The following is a 22,411-nucleotide window of genomic DNA, read 5'->3' as shown; positions in this document are numbered from 1 at the left end:
ATTGAACCTAGTTAAATATTAAGATTTTCTGTATTCTCCTTTCAGACAAGGTAGCTGCAAATACAGATATTAATTGGACAAAGTCACGATGGTAAACTAGATCTTTGGATACAAAGATCAAATATATCTAGCTGAAAGGAAGTTACAAAGAGTCAGTCTTTAACATTTAACATTGTGTTCTTTCTGTTTCAAACAGGGCACTTATAATAAACCTCAGAGCTTTACTATCATCCTTACCTTGCAGAGGCATGTTTTCTTGCAAAGGAAAATCACCTTCTGTCTTAAGTGAATAAAGGAGAAAAATGAAGTCAATTTTCAGGTCTTTTACACGTTTTATTAAAAACATATTTAAAAATGTAAACTTTTATAAGACCACAGTGATAAGTTCATGGATGAGACAATCTTGTGTGAGCCACATGCATGTTGGCTGTGACATCACAAGAAGCATGGTTAAAAACAGCAAACAAGTCTTTGGCTACGAGAAAATTCCCTCACCATTAGTTATTCCTCCGTATGACTGATGATCACAGGGTATGAGCCTGAACTCTATTTCACCATTTTAATATTCACAAAATAGATTACTAACCTTAACAAATTAATAATTTTTAAGTCTAAACGCACAAAGTTGAACAGTATGACAAACTAGACTACTGTACTTCTGAATGGAACCTTATTTGTACAATAAAAAGGACTGCTTATACATTTCTCCACCAGATAAACCTTTTTAATGCAGTTATGAGAAGTCAATGTTTGTCACAGCGGTATCAAGCACAAAGTAGAAAGCATGGGTAGGGAAGGTGATTTATCACAGGGCACATTCACAACATTCCAGTCAATCTAAAATCTTTGCAATATGTTTGGAAAACCTGTGGGATGTAAAGAAAATCCCGCAAAGTCATAGGAAAAACATGCAAACACCACACAAATAATTACTGGGCTGGGAGTCAGTGCCCTTCTGCTGAAGGCAGTAGGGGCTGCCACATCATCACATGTCACATATCATTAACGTTAAGTGACAATCAGAACAATTTATAGTGGGTTACTTTAACAAAATGTCACTGTGTTTAATGGACTCAGGTTGTTCATTTTAAAATGTTATGAGGGCAAATGCTTGGAAAGTTATTTATTTATTATCACTGTTGGTTTGTAGCTGACTGTAACTTGGGCCTGTTCATGAATTACTTATTGTTTCATGCTCACCTTGCTTAAAAGAGCTTCTTTGGCTGAATCCTTATTTTTCTCTTGTTGTGGATTTGGGGTTCCATAAAACTGGCAGCTAGAATGCAGGGAATATTTTTAAGTATAAAGTATTTATGGATAATATCTTAACTAAATAATTTAATAAAGTTATTTATAAACATACACCAGTTCATGCTTATCATTAATTTCCTGTGGCTCACTATCAGGGCTCCTCCATTCATGGATTGTAACACCACATGTAATGCACTGCAGTGTATCATCCTTCCCTACAAAACAATAACAGAAATGAATGAGCATACATTATCATCTATTTTGTGTTTTATATTTTAAATTAATTTAGAACAGTGTAAACAGATCTGTTTTTACTTTGACAATAATGAGTCTTTTACTGTTGATCAGTATCAATAAAGCCAAATTAAATCCACTGTAATTAAAAGCTGTATAATAATAAAATGTGAACAACTCTAAGAGGGTGAATACTTTTTATAAGCACTATATAGTCTTTTAATGGCTAAAAGACATCAGCCAAAATAGTCCTTTCACTCTCTAGGAAGCAATATTCACATTTTTTTCCTAACAGTTTTAAAGATTATTCTTTTATACATTGACACACTACTGTATTGCCATTAAGTGACAAAATTTTTGCAGTCAGATCTGTGTTCTTAGCTGAGTGGTTATGTAAAATTTGATTAATGTGGGTGAAGGACTCTACCAAAGATATGACTTTACTTCTTGTGTTTGTGATATTCATGGATGGGATATTAAGAGTGTGTGGACATAAGGGATATATCTCTGCTTTTTTACAGGAGATGTTATTCCATTGGACTCACCCACCTATGATGTCTGACATGTACTAGAGCAGTAGAATGGAGGGAATATTTCAAGTATAAGGTATTTGTGGATATTGTCTTAACTAAATCATTTAAACATATTTATAAACATACACCAGTTGATTCATTTCCTGCGGCTCACTATCACACAAGTATTACACAGTTGTTATGAGAATCAGCACCTTCAAATCTAAAGTAATGAACCTCCCTTGGAAATGAGCTGTTTGCATTTTGTGGTTGAGGAAAGAGCAGCTGCCCCAAGTGGATAAGTTCAAATATCTTGGGGTCTTGTTCACAAGTGACAGTTGATGTACACATGCGACTGACAAACAGATCTGTGCAGTGGCCTAGGTTCTGTGAGCTTTGTATGAGGCAGTGGTGGTGCAGTAGAGGTCAAGTCCAAGGACAAAGCTCTCCATTTATGGATCATCCCCAAACACATCCTAGAATTACAAGCAATAAGGAGTGTCAGAAAGAATGCTGTCTTTATTACAAGTCACTGAAATTAAGCTTGTGTGCAAGGACTGGTTCAATCTCCACAACAGAGTGAGAAGTTTAACAATATGGTTGGATAAAGACATACAACTCTATTGCTGGCCGACTGGTAGGAAGGTAGGTCTTAAGTTAATTTTTATTTACCTCAAAAATCAAGCAAGATGACACCTTTTATTGGCTAACTGAACTAAATACAATATGCAAGGCAACTGAGACCACTTCTTCAGGCAGGTTGTAATTTTATTTACCTGTATAGAAAAACCCTGCTTCAGCAAGCATTGTGACAACACTCTTTTCAACATTTGGTAGAACATTAAATGACTCTTTCCGGCAGTGTTCATTTTGGAAGATGCTTGAAGGAAATTTTGAAATGTTTCCTACAAAGATTATTCATCAAAAAAAGAAAAATGAATAAGTGCATGCAATGCTAAACTATTAAAGGCATTAACTATGGAACTTAATTTTATATCAAGTTAATTCATTAGATTTATTTATTCTATGTAACTCTAATCTAAAACGGAAAACACAATTTAAATCTTCAATGATGTTTCCTTCAAAGGTCCAGATTATAATACCTTTCTGCCTGTTTCTGTAAATTAATTTTATCCTACTCACTAAAACTGTCGGAACACATCAAACTAATATCCAGCATAGCTAGGAGAATCCCTAGTCAGTCTCACAATAAAAATGAGCATGCTGACTTCTGCTATCAGACTGTTTCTCTAATAAATTAGTCAACTTGGAACATAAGACACCACAAAATCAAAACAACATAAAAACCATTAAATCAAAACGTGTATAAACAATTCACAGAGGCAATTGAACATCCTCATAAAAGTGATTACTGAATGACATATTAATTACTTATTCTTAAGTGCTTAAAAATATTCTGGTTGTTACATTATTTTTTTAAATCTGTAATACTCTCTGATAAACAATGAGCCTCACCACAATCATTCAAATAAAAAAGATCATTTAATTGTCTATGTCTTATTTAAAATTCAGATGTTATGTTAACCTGGTTTGGCAGTTGTGATGTTTGGTTGTTCATCTGTCCAAATATCTGAGTAGTAATGTTTTTCCTAAAAAAAATACAAAAATAAGGAGAAATTGCTAATGTCCCAGAATTTATAACATTTGTGAATGATGCTAGTAAACGTATATACATACAATAATGGAATTGACACAAATGATCCACACTTTACTGTATTACTCATCATTAGCTTCATCATCATCATAATCATTCGGTTAACAGACATCTTCCGGTTTGCCCAGGTTACTTGGGAGTACCCCCAAACCATTTTCTTCCACTCTCCATGGTCTTGGACATCCTTTGGGGTAAGATGCATTCATTTTACATCATCTACCACTGCCTTCAAATATAATTTGTCTCCCCTCTTGGCCTCATCCCCTTCACCTTCATTTAGGGCTCCTCTTTATCCAATCATTCTCTGCCAAACAACCGTAATATGCATCTTGTCAGCATAATACTGTTGTGAACAGGAGGTCCACACATGGCAAAAGGAGGTATAAGGCCCCCAAAATGCCCCACAAAGCAGGCCGTGAATTTCACTAACTTGCCCAGATTTAGCCACACCCCTAGGCAGCCAGACCCTAACTATTACTGCAGGTTACGGCTAAATCACACCCAAAATGGGGAGCTGGCTTTAAAAATTCAGAATGTAAAGAATGTCCCAAAATATATCAAAAATGTCTTACGTGGGAGAAAAAATGATACATTTCTGGCATGTAAAAGATAATCTAAACAAGGAATCTTAATTGAATTAGAATTAACAAAAATTTAAATATTTGAAAAAAAGGCACAGAAGGGCAAAAATGATTTGCCTAAAAGACAATCCAAAACAACCCAGTCCTAATACAATATTCAATTTTAAATCCAGGAAAATAAAATCCAATAAACCAAAATCAAATCAACAGCAATACTTACAATAACACTCATACATTCTCAGTGATTCACTACTGAAACCCTCATTCTAATCTATACTAATAAAAGGCAAAGCCCTCACTCACTCACTGACTGACTGACTGACTCACTCACTCACTCACTCATCACTAATTCTCCAACTTCCCGTGTGGGTGGAAGGCTGAAATTTGGCAGGTTCATTCCTTACAGCTTCCTTACAAAAGTTGGGCAGGTTTTATATCGAAATTCTACGCGTAATGGTCATAACTGGAAGCAGTTTTTCTCCATTTACTGTAATGGAGATGAGCTTCAACGCCGTGGGGGCGGAGTTTCGTGTGACATCATCACGCCTCCCACGTAATCACGCAGTACATAGAAAACCAGGAAGACCTCAAAAAAGCGCTGAAGAAAACATTCATTATATAATTGAGAAGGCAGCGAAACAATAAGAAGCGAGCGAGTGACATATACAACCATATTCATGAGTTCTGCTACTTCGGAAACAAAGCACGATGTAAACCTACACTTTAAATTAAGTTCATAGACAGGCTGCCGCTGGTGTTTGTAATTTAGTGCCTGCCCATATAAGGCCGTCCGTCAGCGGCAATCCAATAGCAAACTGCCACGGGTAAATATTCACGGGTGAAGGACTGTGCTTATGGAGAGGAAGATGAGATGGTCAGGGTGGTGTTTGACACAAACTCAGCGAAACTGCGAGAGAAAGTTTTAAGTGCCAGGACTAAGGTAACATTAAATACAGCCATGGACATAGCACGAGATGGCACCAGCACAGCTGGGAACCTTCGATGCATGTACACAGATAAAAAGCAACAGTTCCAAAGAGTGCTGAACAAAAACCGAATTACACAATTGAAAAGGCAGCAAAAAATATGAAGCGTCTGATACATACAAGCATATTCATAAATCCAACTACTGCGGAAACAAAGCACACGTTGGAAAAAGTCAATGTCCCGCTAAAGGAAGACAGTGTAAAAAACCGTGCATGCAGTGTGTCAGGTCTCAGATAAAGAAGAAGACGAGCTGTTTATTGATGCAGTAAGAAACGAATCGATGAATGAAACCTGTCATCTTTACAACGATTGACAAACACGGAATGTAACTTGAACACAACACATCCTACAAATACGAACCTGATTGAAAGAAATAATGATAATCAAATCCTTGATGACAGCAACACTCAGTAACACTCACAAAACAAATACTGTATATTGACAGTCATGTTACGTTATTTTTAAAATGTTCCCTTTTCTTTTCTAGCTTTTTAACACACTACTTCTCGCTGCGACGCGGGTATATATATATATGTATATATATATATATCCCGATCTACATACTCGAATAATGGATACTTTATTCGCCATCAATGATTGTTTTGGTAAAGCCATACTCAGTGTATTCATTAGATGAACGGTAAAAAGTAAGAGCGAGGGAGGATGACTTATTGAGGCATGCAGGCTGTAGTGCGTCAACTCTATCTGAATTGCGATCACATTTAAAAAATATATCTTTTCAAGTTCTATTTAGTCCATATGTGTCAAACTCAAGGGTCGGGCCACATCCGCCCGGCGTAATTATATCCGCCCGAGATCATTTTATATACTGTATTATTGTTATTAATGGCCCGGTATATGAAGCGCTGGTAACACAATAAACTACAGATCCCATAATGCAGCGCTTCAGCTGCCTTGCCAACACTTACGCGTTAATCAAGTCTAGCTTATGATGCTGCAAGTTATTGCGGCTAGCTCACACGATGCTGAAGAGAAAAGTTGATTCTGAAAATAGAGCCTTTAAAACCGATGGGAGGCTGAGTATATGTTTACTGAACCCGTGTGTCTCATTTGTGGAGCTAATGTGGCTGTAATTACAGAATTTAATCTAAGACGGCACTATGAGACAAAACATCAGGGTAACCTGAATGCAATGCAGAAGATACAGAAAGCAGAAGAATTAAATAAGAATCTGACACTTCAGCGGACGTTTTACCGTGCACAATCACAAAGTGATTTCAAGTGAAGCTGCTTTTATGGGAGACACAAATGCACCAGTGCAATTTGCCCCACTTTCCCTGTTGCCAAGTAATGTTAAACCAAGTCGTCACTACGGTGTTCCCAAATCGCACTTTGCTGATAAACTGAGCGCACTGAGTTTGCACGGCGCTTTGGTGACTTTGAAGAACAAAAAGTCCGTCTACATGCGGCTCGAACCTTGTGCATGTTTGGTAGCACATATCTGTGTGAGAAGCTCTTCTCAGTGATAAAGACTAACAAAACAGCACACAGGAGTCGCCTCACTGATGAGCACCTGCAATCCATCCTGAGAATCTCCACAACACAGAACCTCACACCAAACAGAAACGAACTTGTTGCCAAAAAAAGATGCCAGGCGTCCAGCTCTAAAATGACATATGAGCAAAGACAACTGAATGATTTGATTTGTTATTGCTGAAAGGAACACATTTTATTTATATTTCTAGGTTTTGTTATGCAGCATGTTCATATTTGAATTTGTATAATTTTGACAGGATATATTTTATGGAGAGCAAAATCTTTTGGGATATTTAAAATCTAAGTTTATTTTTATATAAAATTACATAAGAGTAAAGAAATTTGAATGTTTGTTCTTTTAACGTTTACTTTATTTCTAACTTGTATAATTTAGACAGGATATATTTTTATGGAGAGCAAAATATTATAAGTTGTTTAAGGTTTGAGTTGATTTATTCACGAATAATATTCCTGTCTGTTTTACCATTCCTACCAAAGATATTTCTGTCGACTAAATAAAAATTCCTTCTATTTAAAATTTAAATAGAACTTGAACAAATACGATAGTTCATAATATCCACGCAGACTTGCACGTAAGAGCAACGGAGTTATCCGTTTTAACAAGCAGCGTATTGCACTCATACTGAAATAGCTGTGTGTGTATATATGTAGATATGTATGTATATGTATATATGTTTATATATGTGTGTGTGTATGTATATATATATATGTATTTGTGTGTATATATGTAGATATATATATATGTATGTATATATATATGACAGCAACACTCATCACTCACAACAGTGACAAAACAATTACATTGACAATCATGTTACGTTATTTTCAAAATGTTTCCTTTTCTTTTTCATTGCTTCTTTAACACACTACTTCTCCGCTGCGAAGCGCGGGTATTTTGCTAGTCTATCTATATTGCAAAACACCACATCAGTGTTATTTTAGGGAAGAAAAATGTTGTGAGATTCAGCTATTTTAAAGGGAGACCATGTGTGTGTTTTACCTTACTACTTGTCTTCCTCCATGGCAAACTCTCACTCACTTTCCTCCAGCATATACTTTTTACATCAAAAAATTATTTCCAAGTGCCGTTCGTTATTGATGTTATTGAATGTTGATACCCAGATGTAAATTTCTGCCTCTGATCTATAGACAGTTAGACAATCACTTAAATAAGTAACACTATCACTCTCAGTCTTTACACTTTCATACAGAGCAAGCTGTATTTCTGGATAAAAAGAGATAAACTATAATTTATTTCACAGCACATGAAGAACTACATTTTTTTGGTGATTGCAAAGTATTACTGACACATTTCCAGTCTTCATCAGTTAAACACACTGACTGATATCAATCAACCAGTAAATACACAGGGAGACCATGCAAAGTCCATGCAGACCCTGGCACTGTGAGGCAGAAATTAAAGCTCTAGGCTGAAATGCCTATGTTAAAATATCCGCAGTAAACTTTAATGTGATTAAAACTACATGTATACCTATAACGTCTGTTCAATTCTTGTCACTTGATTACACATTATGCACATGCTGAAGCTCTTCAGAAGCGCACAAGGTTCATTTTCTGAAATCTAACCTTTTACTGCTTCATTGTGGATATATTTGATTAGTTTTACAACACTAGAGCATGCTAGCTATTTAAAAATAAAACATTAAAAAACTCTTCATTTTAGAACACAACTTCATGTGGCAAATTAATACATCCCATGACTGAGTAGAAATAACTTCAAATTGAAAAATATCAACTTATTGTTTAATGTCAGGAATATTAAGGAAAGAGTTGTTGTAAATTTTATGCATCGGCAATTTTTATTGAGAATTATTTACTTCTTTTTGTGGCTTTGTGGAGAGTGCCATGCTTTTTCCAGCAGTGACCTTGTTGCTATTCATGTGGTTAATAACCTTTGTGATGTTATAACACCTGTTTCAATATTAAAACAATTTTCTCTCTTGCAAAGAAAAATTTACTTTGTAATTAAAAATTTGAAATTTTTCTTTGTTTCTGACTATGTTCCTCTGGTTAACACTTCAGATTAGTTGTTCTGATTTTCTTGAATCGAGTTTCTGACCCATCTATCTGATTCTTTGCAAACTGTCTGTACTTGTTTGCACCTCTGCCACTGTAAAACATTTTCTTACACCTGAAACAGCTCTGAGCATTGGATCTGATCACAGTGATTTAGTTCTGCTAAGTGGCAGATACTTTTTATGCTAAACCTTAGGTATACAATTTCGATTTAAATAAAATCAGATATAACATATAAAGTGTACCGTAACTTCATACAAAAGTAAACAACTTATTGGAAGAAAATTTTAAGCATAACCCCATATTACTAGGACTGAATCAAATGACTATCTGGAATATCTTACCGAGACACCATAAAACCCGTCATAATTTCTGGAAAAATTTTCAATTTCCTCTGTGGACTTCATCGATTGTAAATAATTACATCTATATAAAAACAACAGAAAGTCTAGATTAATCAAACTGACACCGCAAAATAAAATCATTTATTTAAGTTGAATAGACAAAAAATATAAAAACAAAATATTTATGTTTCATTAAGTGCCTGTCATGGTAAATGTCATCTCAATGAACCTTAAATGATAGAAGGTACAATAATCCCACGCTATATCGCGTTTCGACTTTCGCAACTTCACTCTATCGCAGATTTTATATGTAAGCATATCTGAATATATAACGCAGATTTTTCGCTGTTTCTCGGGTTTCTGCGGACAATTTACTTCTGGTACATGCTTCCTCAGTTGGTTTGCCCAGTTGATTTCAAACAAGGGACGTTATTGGCGGATGGCTGGGAAACTACCCAATCAGTGCACGCAGTTAAGTTCCTGTGTGCTGATTGGCTCAGTGACGGAGCAAAGAATTCGATTCCGCTGCATTAACCAGGAAGTCTTGTCTCGCTCATTCAGCATCAACGTGTTTCGCTGTGTAAAGAGTTAACTGTTGTGTTTATCTTTGTGCATAGTCAAGCCCTTAGTTGTGGCTCCAAAACAATCTGCTCCTGCTACTGCTTCAGGGGCCGTGCCCAGGCACCAACGGAAGATGCTAACGATTGCCGAAAAGGTAAAAGTTTTGGATATGTTGAAGGAAGGGAACAGCTACACCACTGCAGGACGCCATTAAGGCATCAATGAGACCACGATTCTTTTTATTTAAAAAGAAGGAAAATAATATAAGATCTACGGCCGCAGTGTCCTTTAACCAGGGCGCAAAATGAGTTGTAAGTGGATGTAATAAGGCAGTAGTCTGGATGGAATCTGCTTTAGGGATTTGGATTGAAGACTGCCGGAAAAAGAACAATGGCGGTGCTACACAATCGCCTGAAAAGGCTCCTTTAGAAGAGCTGTAATGCTCTCCTTTGTTGTGCAGTAAAATTAAACTCATCGTTATCGGACAAGTCGTCGTGTCATTGTTGGTGAGTACCCATAACTAATTTTCTACGTACGTAGTACATGTACGTACGTTTATTGTAACTGTACACACATTGTACACAATTTTTCTTGCATTGTAGGTATTTATTGCCGGTGGCCTGTCTATCTTAATGGCTGTAACATATGTGATATCAGAGACGCTCTACGGTATCTTTAAAATAACATTTTGGTTTTATGTACAGCATTTACATGTTATAGATTTTTCACTTATTTTTATATTCCATAATCAATTACAATATGTTTAAAACTGTATTACGTATTAAATAAAACTCCTCAATGATATACGATACGCATCTTTGTGAGTAGTATATAAACAGTGTGTTTACATACATAATTTCAACGAATCTTACCTAATAACTAAAAGAATATAAAGGGTTTATGCTGTATAACTGTGCAGGGAATATTTATAAACAGTGTGGGAGAGTTTATAAGGGCTTAAAATATATAAAAATAACCATACAAACATATGGTTTCTACTTCGCAGATTTTCACCTATCGCGGGGGGTTCTGGAAAGCAATGCCCGCAATCGAGGAGGGATTACTGTATACAGGTTATAAAAAGATGAGTTAGTGAGGAATAAACCACATTCACTCACACTGGGCCAATTTAAAGTAACCATTTAACCTAATATGCACATTCTTTAGATGTAGAAGAAAGCTTAATTACAAAAAGAATGAATCATGTAGACACTGAGGGAACAAGCAAATTCTTCACAGCTACTATAAAAAATTACTTTACATATAGTTATAGAAAAAGTTCTTGAAAAAAGATAGAGGATTTTTACTCACTCTGGGAACCATTTTGCATGTTCCTTCCAAGGATCATCCCCTTCTTCCCAATGTGCTAAACTCCCACCACAGGAATAGCACTGAACTTCATCACGCAGTCCTATTACAAAAAAATATCATATAGTATTAAATGAAGAAAATTTTCATTAAGAAGAAATTATGTTAAATGTGTCCAATAAACATTTTGATAAGGCATTGTTAAGACAGGGCTGGGAAACAACTGCCATTAAAAGGAGTTCATCCTGTGTTACCCCAACTCTTCTTGTGTCTTCTTTGTATTTTCTTTCACTCCTCTCACACGGTGCTGTGGGGATAGGTTCCAGCACATTCAGAAACCCCAAATTGGTTTTAGTATGTATACTACCAGTTAAATGTTTTAACACAGCTCCATTTTCCAGTTTTTCTCCAGATTTAATCAGTTGAAATGCAGTGAATGACATAAAATAGTGAAAAGGTAATCAGTAAACTTCCAGATGTTTAAATTTAAAGTTTAGGTTAGCAAAAACTGAAAAAAGGAAATATCAAAATATTACAAATGGTCCTTTTTCACAGAACAACTAAAAGGTTACAATCTACACATGTTCTTCAACATTTAAAGTAAATTAAGCCTTGCAAGTTGAAGCAAATGATTTGCATAGGTGTCTCAACTTCTGTTTATTACTTAAAAACCCTCTGTCTGTTGGAACAGACTGTTACTACATCCGCTGAAGTACTAATTGGACAATATTCCAGTGGTAATTGCAAGAAAAAAGAAATTAACAAATGAAACGAGATACAACAATATTACCTTTAGAAATGTAGGCCTTTCATTTAGAGAAGTTGCAAAAAAATATATATATATATATATATATATATATATATATATATATATATATATATATATATATATATATATATATATATATATCTCAAAGTGTCAGTTAGTATGGTGTTCTACACAATCCAAAGGCAATTGGAAACTTGAAGAAACTCTGATAGAAAGAGCTCTGGCAGACTCAAAGTCACAACCCAATCAGAAGACAAGTTTCTGTGGGTCACCAGCTTGCGTCATAGGTGCCTAACAGCACTACAGCTTCAAACACAGCTTAACAGTGGCCAAAGAAAGCAAGTTTTCATTTCTACCATTAAGAGGAGACTTTGTCCAGTTTACATTAGTCCACAGCCAGTATTTCAAGGCTCTATTTTTTCCTTTTAGAAATGGCACTGTCAAACCTGTAGTCAAAGTCTCCTCTTTACAGTAAAAACTGAGACTTGCTTTTTTCAAATACTGTTAACTTGTGCTTGACTTTGTTCTTGAAGCTGTTGTGTATTTCTGGCTGTCCCTCTCTCTACAATCCACTATTTTAATTTATTGTCACATGAATCAATTACACAACTCAGATTTTTTGTCCCTTACCTGTGAAATAAAACCCAGCATGTGCCAATTCATTCACAGCAACTTTAGAAAAACTGGGCCAGTCTTTATATGACTCAACCCTTCTCTCTTCCAAACAGTACAAGCTAGCTTTATTCAAATCGATATTTTTATTTTTTTGCAATTTGATTTCATATTTTGGTATATTGCCAACTTCTAATCCTCTAATAAAGTCACAGTTTGGCTGGAATTCCAGATGTGAGACATATGGGTCCTTTGCTATACTCATTGTGCAAAGTACCACTCCGCAGCAAAAGCACTGAATGCTGGACTTGATTCCTGTTCTAAAGAAGCCATTTTCAGCCATCTCCTCAGGGGAGTAAGAAGAATATGATTCCAGATTGTCAAACGTCATCAGCCTCTTGATTTCACTCCGCATTGCATAGTTGTAGCCCTGGGGTAACTGTGCACAGATAATTTCAAACTCCTCTTCCATTCTTTTTGCAAACTGATGCATGTTGATATTAAGTGAGGAAAGCAGTGTTTGTAACTTAGAAGGGTCAATATGCTTTGGAGCTGCATTTTCTTTTTTGTCCTCCAGGGAAGAAGCAAGATTTCCTTCAGCCATTTTCTGTAAAAGAAGACCAGAGCAAAAACAAAAAAGTGAAAACTTTTTCTTTAATAAATATTACATTTTGACCTGCCTCCTTCTGTTCAGGATACAAACCTGCATTGAAGGCAACTCTTGCCACAGAGTGGGCAGCAACAGAAGAGCAAAAGTCGCATCCCCCTGGCCACACAAACTACATAAATGCTTTGTTGTGACTTCAGAGAAATCAAGCAACATTCCTTTAACTGACATCACTATTGGGAAAAATGTATCACTATCACACTAAAGTTTTGGCCCAAGTTGAAATTTACCTCATCATTTTGTCACATTACCTTTTCTTTTGGTCTGTATATCCAAAACATATATAAACTGCTCAAAACAATTAAAGGAACACTTTGAAAACACATCAGATCTCAATGGGAAAAAAATCATGCTGGATATCTATACTGACATGGACTGGGTAATGTGTTAGGAACAAAAGGATGCACATCGTTTGATGGAAATGAAAATTATCAACCTACAGAGGGCTGAATTCAAAGGCACCCCGATAATCAAAGTGAAAAAATGAAAAAATCGTACTCAGTAGTTTGTATGGCTCTCATGTGCTTGTAAGCATGCCTGACAACATCGGGGCATGTTTCTAATTAGACGACAGATGGTGTCCTGGGGGATCTCCTCCCAGATCTGGACCAGGGCATCATTGAGCTCCTGGACAGTCTGAGGTGCATCCTAAAGGCATTGGATGGACCAAAACATAATGTCCCAGAGGTGTTTTATTGTATTTAGGTCAGGTGAGTGTAAGGGCCAGTCAATGGTATCAATTCTTTAATCCTCCAGGAACTGCCTGCATACTCTTGAAACATGGGGCTAGGCATTGTCATGCACCAGGATTAGCCCAGGACCCAGTGCACCAGCATAGGGTCTGACAATGGGTCCAAGGATTTCATCCCGATACCTAATGGCAGTCAAGGTGCTGTTGTCTAGCCTGTAGAAGTCTGTGCGTCCCTCCATGGATATGCCTCCCCAGATCATAACTGTCCCACCACCAAACCGGTTGTGCTGAATGATGTTACAGGCAGCATAACGTTGTCTGCGGCTTCTCCAGAAACCTATCACGTCTGTCACATGTGCTCAGGGTGAACCTTTTCACATCTGTGAAAAGCACAGGGCGCCAGTGGTGGACCTGCCAATTCTGGTATTCTATGGCAAGTGCCAATTGAACGTTGTGCCGGGCAGTGAGCACAAGGCCCACTAGATGATGTCAGACCCTCAGGCCACCCTCAAGAAGTCTGTTTCTGACTGTTTGGTCAGAGGCATTCACACCAGTGGCCTGCTGGAGGTCATTTTGTAGGGCTCTGGCAGTGCTCATCCTGTTCCCAAAGGAGCAGATACCAGTCCTGCTGATGGGTTAAGGACCTTCTACGGCCCTTTCCAGCTCTCCTAGACTAACTGCCTGTCTGCTGAAATCTCCTCCATGCCCTTGAGACTGTGCTGGGAGACACAGCAAACCTTCTGGCAATGGCACGTATTGATGTTCCATCCTTGAGAAGTTGGACTACCTGTGCAACCTCTGTAGGGTCCAGGTATCGCCTCACACTACCAGAAGTGACACTGACCGTAGCCAAATGCAAAACTAATGAAAAAATAGTCAGAAACGATGAGGAGGGAAAAATGTCAGTGGCCTCCACTTGAGAAACCATTCCTGTTTTGGAGGTTGTCTCATTATTGCCCCTGTAGTTCACGGGTTGTTAATTTCATTAACACCAAAGCATATGAAACTCATTAACAACCCCCTCTCCTACCTAACTGTCCAGATCAATATCCTAGAAGTTTCAGTTACTCGATGCTATACTCTGATTAAAAAGTGTTCCTTTAATTTTTTTGAGCAGTATATAATAGCAATGTGTCTTTTACTGTAATATCTTTTTTAATTTAAATATTCACTAAATTTTTTTCAAAAAACCTAATACAGTATATAAAAGATTGGTGATGCTTGCATAAACTCAAACTCTTTTGTGTTAACATTCTTGTTTGTCATCTGGAAGGATAAAATTATTATTTTGCAACTATCGACAATTTAGTAAAAGCAAGGTGCAATCTGCCAAGGTTACTAGATTTTTTCCACAGACTGACAGCGATAATCGCTGTAAATTAACTCTTTGGGACTGTTTTATACACAACAATGAATATGTTTACAAGCCTTTCTAGAATGTCATATATTGCAGTTAAGGAAACTGGGTTTTTGGTTTCTGAGAAACCTGGTTAACAGACGTAGATTGCTCAGCGAGCAACCCTGTTATTTGCCTTCGTAAGCCCTTAAGCGGGTTACGGTTAAGGATTTTCTGTTTGCCCGAGAATGTTCGCTTCATACACTCTTTCATTGGCTATTGGTAGAAGTGTCCACAAGATAAATTTCCTGAGGTAAATGGTTGAGCAATCACATTATTTCTTCTCCTGACTGAAATACTTTGTGTCAATTTTTCTGAAATCGTTAAATTTATGTTGATGATCTGAACATACAGTGATAAACACAGCAGCACAATCTCGAGAGCAGTGCTGGTAGTAACAAGTTAAAAGTAGCATGTTTAACACAGTCCAATTATTTTTTAAAGTAACAAATAACCTAACGTAATGCCTTTTTTATTGAAGTGGAAATACTAGCAGCACTTGGTGTAAGGGAAGAAGGACACATACCGGTGTGCCAGTTTTTTGCAGGGCTCTGTTGGACAGCCAAACAAAAAGGAATGTGCTGCATGCAATCCAGTACCATAGACCTATAAATAACGTGTCAGTTTAGTTTTCATCTAGCTATATTCTGAAACAGTGTGGTCGGGTGACGCAGTGGCCAGTGTTCAAACCATGAATTATCTGTGTCTCATGTCGAGGATGTAAAAAGGTAATGGATGTTTATTTTAGAGCACATGAAGGACTAAATGTATTTATGAAACACAAGAAATTTTTCACAGGCTTCAAGCTTGTTTTCAGATTCAAAGTGGAGAATGGTGGTGTTTAACTCCTGTTTTGTAAAGTTTAATGAAGCAGAAGCATTTTGCCACCGGAGAACTCCAGAAGTGTACTTGCACATGTAACCAGAGGTTTATATGAAACCAGATTTCTGTCATAACTGGGTTACTCACCTTATCCCTGTTTTCTGTATGCATTGTTGCAAATGGCTGGGGGGGCGACCCGGCCGGGACGCCCAGGAGGACCGGAGGAGGGCTTACACCTCCCCCAGACCATGGGGGGCGACTGCCCTGGTGCCTATGGGGAGCACGGGTACAGAGCTTTGAAACTCAACCCTGTAGGGGTCCGTGGTCACTGCCAGGGGGCGTCCCAATGCCTTGGGAGCCCTGGACCTCAGCACTTCTGCCACACCCGGAAGTGCTGGGGGGAAGAAGAGAAAGGACACCCGGGGTGCTTCTAGGTGCACAGCCGGTAGTTCTGCCACACTGGGGAGCTCCAGTGGAAGATTGCTGGGAAGCACCTGGAGCACATCCAGTGGCGTATAAAAGGGGCCGCCTCCCTTCATAGGATTTCAGTCGGGTGGAAGAAGGACAAGATCTTGGAGGAGGTAAGGATGCGGCCTGAAGAAGTGAGGCATTGGACTGGTGGCCTGGACTTTGGGGTTGTGTGTCACTTTATTGTAAATATGGAACTGTCTATTAAACGTGTGGTGGGTGAGCTGAACGTGTCTGCCTGGCCGACTACCACAGCATGTAAACACACTCAATGTTGTTTAATGTTAAATCTGAGTCTGTGCATAATTTTTGATTGTTATCTAACTGTACAATTGTAGCATAGAATCACCAGACATTTTACAACTTAATGGTAAAGGGAACTGCAGACAGGAATAGCCAGCAAAGACAAAGTACTAGTTTCAAAGCTTTTAGGCAAAGCAATTTCATTAAAGAAATAAATTTAAAAAATGAAAAACTAAATCCTCAAAAATAAAGAAAACTAAGACAAGAAATAAAGCTCTGGCAAAACCATAACAGCTGTGCCACAGAAGTTATAGTCAGGCAGAGAGCAACTTTAATAGTGCTTACAATGGTTTATAATGGAAGAGGTGGACAATGTCATTTGTCTGTGATTGATCAAACTTATCAGATGAGAACCTAAAAAATAGCATCTGTGAAACCTGCACATTAGAACAATCTACATGAGAACAGGCCATTCAGCCCAACAAAGCTTGCAGCCCTATCCACTTAATTCTTCTACAAAAACATCAAGTCAAATTTTGAAAGACCCTAGTCTTACTGTCTACCAGGCTACTTGGTAGCTTATTCCAAGTGTCTATGGTTCTCTGTGTAAAGAAACATGTCCTAATGTTTGTGCAAAATTTATCTTTAACAAGTTTCCGAATGTGTCCCCATGTTCTTGATGAACTCATTTTAAAATGACATTCTCGATTCACTGTACTAATTCCTTTCATAATTTTAAACACTTCAGACATGCCACCTCTTAATCTTCTTTTGCTTAATCTGTATAGGTTCGGCTCTTTTCATCTTTCCTCATAATTCATTCCCTGTAGCCCTGGAATCAGCCTAGTCACTCTTCTCTGGACCTTTTCTAGTGCTGCTATGTCCTTTTTGTAGCCTGGAGACCAAAGCTTCACACATCACTCCAGATGAGGCCTCACCATTGTGTTATAAAGTTTGAGCAGAACCTCCTTGTACTTGTACTCTACACATCATGCTTTATAACCTGACATTCTATTTGCCTTCTTAATTACTTCTGAACACTGTCTGGCAGTTGACAGTGTCGAGTCCACTTGGACTCCTAAATCTTTCTCTTAAGGTGTACTCTCAATTTTCAGACCTCCCATTGTGTATTTAAACCTAATATTTTTATTTCCTGTGTGTAATACCTTACATTTACTGACATTAAATTTCATCTGCCACAAATCTGCCCAAGCCTGTATGTTGTTCAAGTCCTTCTGTAATGATTTAAAGGATTCCAAATTATCTGCCAATCCACCTATCTTGATATTATTAACCAGTTTGTTAATTATATTCCTATCTAAATCATTTATATATATTAAACAATAGCAGTGGCCCTAGCACTGACCCCTGTGGAACACCACTCTTAACATCAGCCAATTCTGATGCGGTTCCTCGCACCATAATCCTCTGCTTCCTGAGTCTGAGCCAATTCTGCACCCATCTACAAGCATCACCCTGAACTCCTACTTCTTTTAGTTTGATGTCCAACCTCTCATGTGGCACCTTATCAAATGCTTTCTGAAAGTCAAGATAAATAATATCACATGCTCCACTTTGATCATATCCTTCTGTTGCTTCCTCATAGAATTCCAGCATGCTGATTATTCAGAAAAAATCCTGTACTTGCCATGTGCTGCTCAATCCGATCCTTAATAATTCCTTCTATTATTTTTCCTGAGATGCATGTTAAGCTTACTGGCCTATAGTTGCTTGGATATGCCCCGTCACTCTTTTTATATAACTGGATAATATTTGCTATTTTCTAGTCCTTAGGAATTTCCCCAGTGTGCAATTACTTCCTAAAAATATGTGTCAATGGTTTATATACATACTCGCTTGCCTCCTTAAGAACTCAAGGGTAAATATTATCTGGCCCTGGTGATTTGTTTGATTTCAGCCTATTTAATCTGAGCAGTACTTCTCCCTCTATGATTTCTAATTCACTCACAACCTTCTTAGTAGTTCCATTTACTGCTGGGAGGTTATCCACTTCTTCACATGTGAAGACCTTTAGAGCGTCCACTATTTCACTGTCTGCATCTTTTAATTTCCCTTTACTATTTCTGATACACTTCACCTCCTGCTTGACTGTTCTTTTACTACTAAAATACCGAAAGAATCTTTCCGGGTCATCTTTCACCTTACCTGCTACATTCCTCTCCAACTGTCTTTTAGCCTCCCTAATATCTTTCTTCATGGTTGCCCACATGTTTTCATATGCCCTACAATTCACTTTGGAGTTATTAGTCTTATACACCTTATATGGATGTTTCTTCTTTGCAGCTTCTTTTTTAACCCACTGTGGAGTGTTTTTAAATTTCCTATTAATTCCAAATTTAGGTATGTACCTGTCCTGCATTGCATGTAAAGCATTTTTAAACCTGTTCCACTGCTCCTTGACTGTCTCCACACAGAAAGTTTATCCCAGCCTATCCTCCTTAGATTTTGACATAACTGCTACAAATTTGCCCTGCCAAAGTTAAACTTAACAATTGTAGTCTTTTCATCCTCACTCTTACAAAACACTGAGAACTGTGTTATATTATGGTTACTTGACCCAAGTGGTTGAATCAACTGTACACCGTCAAATCTGTCCTGATTATTACAAAATGGTAAACCAAGACCGGCTTCACACGCATTGGTACTTTAACATACTGAGTTACAAGATAGTCACTAATTACTTCTAAAAACTCCTGTTCTTGTGCACCGCCATTTGCAAGGTTATCCTAGTTAATATTGGGATAGTTAAAGTCCCCCATGACTATAATATCCCCCTGTAAATGTTCCTTTTTAATATTATTAAAAAAATGTGTGTTAAAATTACTGTCTGCAATAGGTGGTCTATAACACACTCCTAAAATAAGGCCTCTTTTCCTAATGCCTTCCAGGCAAATCCACATATCTTCACTAAGACGGGGCTCATTGTCCAGCAGAAGAGGACTGGTGTTTAAATTTGGTTTGACATAAACAGCAACCCCACCTCCTTTTCGGTTCGGTACTATCCTTCCCAAAAAATTTGTATCCCTCTATATTACACTCATCCCCATATTTGTTATTTAGCCAGGTTTCCGTTATTGCTATAATATCATAATTATGCTCTGCTACATACAACTCCAACTCACCTGCTTTATTTTTGATACTACTAGCATTAAGGCAAGCTATTTTTAATATGTTATTCCTTCTACAATTAAACGTTGGGTTAGAGTTTACATTACCACGCATTTTTATTTCTACACTCTTTTTTCTTCCTCCATGTATAGTTCTAAACATGACCTGTCCTAAACTTCCTATACCCCCATTCCCTAGTTTAAGCAATCCTTGACTAACCTATCCTACTCATGTACCCATCGCAGCGGAACAGGTCCCATCTGTTCCAAAAGGAGTCCCAATGCCCCATAAACCTATACCCTTCTACCCTGCACCAAGACTTGAACCACGCAGTAAGCCTTCTAGTAGCTGGGCAACTACAGCAGAATTAGTAAGGGTGACAGCAAGAAGGATGCTTGGTGTGACATCTGGAGACCAAGGAAGGAGTAAAGGACCTGTACTGATTGGCTAGACAGAGGAATGGAGCTGAGAAAGATGTGCAACAGGTTAGGGTGATAAAGGATAAAGATGGAAACATACTCACAAGTGAGCAGAGTGTGTTGAGCAGATGGAAAGAGTACTTTGAGAGGCTGATAAATGAAGAGAATGAGAGAGAAAGAAGGTTGGATGATGTGGTGATAGTGAATCATGAAGTGCAATGAATTAGCAAGGAGGAAGTAGGAACAGCTATGAAGAGGATGAAGAATGGAAAGGCTGTTGGTCCAGATGACATACCTGTGGAAGCATGGAAGTGTTTAGAAGAGATGGCAGTGGAGTTTTTAACCAGATTGTTTAATGGAAAGTGAGATGATGCCTGAGGAGTGGAGAAGAAGTGTACTGGTACTGATTTTTAAGAATAAGGGGAATATGCAGAACTGTAGTAACTACAGGGGGATAGAATTGATGAGCCAGAGCATAAAGTTATGGTAAAGAGTAGTAGAAGCTAGGTTAAGAACGGAGGTCATGATTAGTGAGTAGCAGTATGGTTTCATGCCAGGAAAGAGCACCACAGATGTGATGTTTGCTCTGAGGGTGTTGATAGAGAAATACAAAAAAGGCCAGAAGTAGTTGCATTATGTCTTTGTGGACCTGGAAAAAGCATATGACAGGGTGCTGTGAGATGAGCTGTGGTATTGTATGAGGAAGTCGAGAGTGGCAGAATAGCATGTACTAAGAGTTGCTCAGGATATGTACGAAGGAAGTGTGACAGTTGTGAGGTCTGCGGTAGGAGTGACGGATGCATTCAACGTGAAGGTGGGATTACATCAGGGATCAGCTCTGAGCCCTTTCTTTTTTCCAGTAGTGATGTATAGGTTGACAGATGAGATTAGACAGGAGTCCCTGTGGACTATGATGTTTGCTGATGTCATTGTATTCTGTAGAGACATTAGGGAACAGATTAAGGATACCCTGGAGAGGTTGAGATATGCTCTAGAGAGAAGAGGAATTAAGGTCAGTAAGAACAAGACAGAATACATGTGTGTAAATGAGAGGGAGGTCAGTGGAATGGTAAGGATGCAGGGAGTAGAGTTGGCGAAGGTGACTGAGTTTAAATACTTGGGATCAAAAGTACAAAGTAACGGGGATTATGGAAGAGAGGTGAAAAGGAGAGTGCAGGCAGGGTGGAGTGGGTGGAGAAGAGTGTCAGGCGTGATTTGTGACAGACAGGTATCAGCAAGATTGAAACAGAAGGTTTACAGGAGGGTAGTGAGACCTGCTATATTATATGGGTTGGAGACGGCGGCACTGACCAAAAAACAGGAGATCAAGCTGGAAGTGGCAGAGTTAAAGATGTCAAGATTTGCATTGGGTGTGACAAGGAAGGACAAGATTCGAAATGAGTAAATTAGAGGGTCAGCTCAGGTTGGAAGGGTTGGAGACAAAGTCAGAGAGGTGAGATTGTGTTTATTTGGACATGTGCAGAGGAGAGATCATCTGTATATCAGGAAATGGATACTAAGGATAGAGCTGCCAGGCAAGAGAAAAAGAGGAAGACCTAAGAGAAGGTTTATGGATGTGGTGAGAGAGGACATGCAGGTGATGGGTATAACAGAGCAAGATGCAGAGGACAGGAAGATATGGAAAAAGATGATCAACTGTGGCAACCCCTAATGGGAGCAGCTGAAAGAAGAAGAAGTTAAGCCTTCTAATTTCCTCAATCTTACCGTGACTGGCATGTGGCACATGCAGAACCTCAGAGAAGGCTACCTTGTCAGTTCTGTTCCTCAGCTTGGCACCTAACTCTTTGAATTTGGATCATACAACTGACAGACTACCCTTAAGTATTTCATTTATTCCCTGGCCAGCAGCCTATCCACCCTTCCAGGGAGGTCTCCCACCTGTGCATCCAGCAGCCAACACATCGTGCGAGACTCTCTGTCTCTGGAGCAAACCTGTGCTTCAGTCCTCCTAATGACTGAGTCCTCAGCTTTCACTGCCTCTCTCTTTCTGGGAACTGGTTTTGAGTTGCCTGTTGGGGCTCTGCATACCACCTCAGAATCATCAGGAACACCATCCAGCTCCGCAAGGACCTGAAAACGGTTTGACAGTTCTAATTCTGGGGTTGATCTCCCCGGACAGTGTGCACTCTTTACCTAATGCCTTGTGACCATGACCTACCTGTCTCT

The 22,411-nt window shown here is 38.3% G+C and overlaps 1 protein-coding gene across 1 annotated transcript in view; it reads right to left on the bottom strand.

Moving 5' to 3' along the window:
• LOC120532243 (baculoviral IAP repeat-containing protein 1-like) overlaps positions 1-22,411 on the bottom strand; it is a 104,035-nt gene that overhangs the window by 76,379 nt on the left and 5,245 nt on the right. Inside the window, exons 2-9 of the mRNA XM_039758093.1 lie at positions 12,408-12,996; positions 11,012-11,111; positions 9,140-9,221; positions 3,544-3,607; positions 2,774-2,902; positions 1,364-1,466; positions 1,201-1,276; positions 238-280 (exon numbers count right to left, since the gene is read on the bottom strand). Of these exons, the coding sequence (XP_039614027.1) occupies positions 238-280; positions 1,201-1,276; positions 1,364-1,466; positions 2,774-2,902; positions 3,544-3,607; positions 9,140-9,221; positions 11,012-11,111; positions 12,408-12,993 (1,183 nt within the window). The 5' untranslated portion in view covers positions 12,994-12,996. The remainder of the gene's footprint in view (positions 1-237; positions 281-1,200; positions 1,277-1,363; positions 1,467-2,773; positions 2,903-3,543; positions 3,608-9,139; positions 9,222-11,011; positions 11,112-12,407; positions 12,997-22,411) is intronic.

This window comes from Polypterus senegalus, chromosome 7 (genome assembly GCF_016835505.1).
Source record: "Polypterus senegalus isolate Bchr_013 chromosome 7, ASM1683550v1, whole genome shotgun sequence".
NCBI classification, from domain to species: domain Eukaryota; kingdom Metazoa; phylum Chordata; class Cladistia; order Polypteriformes; family Polypteridae; genus Polypterus; species Polypterus senegalus.
This window is presented reverse-complemented; position numbering and strand designations above follow the sequence as displayed.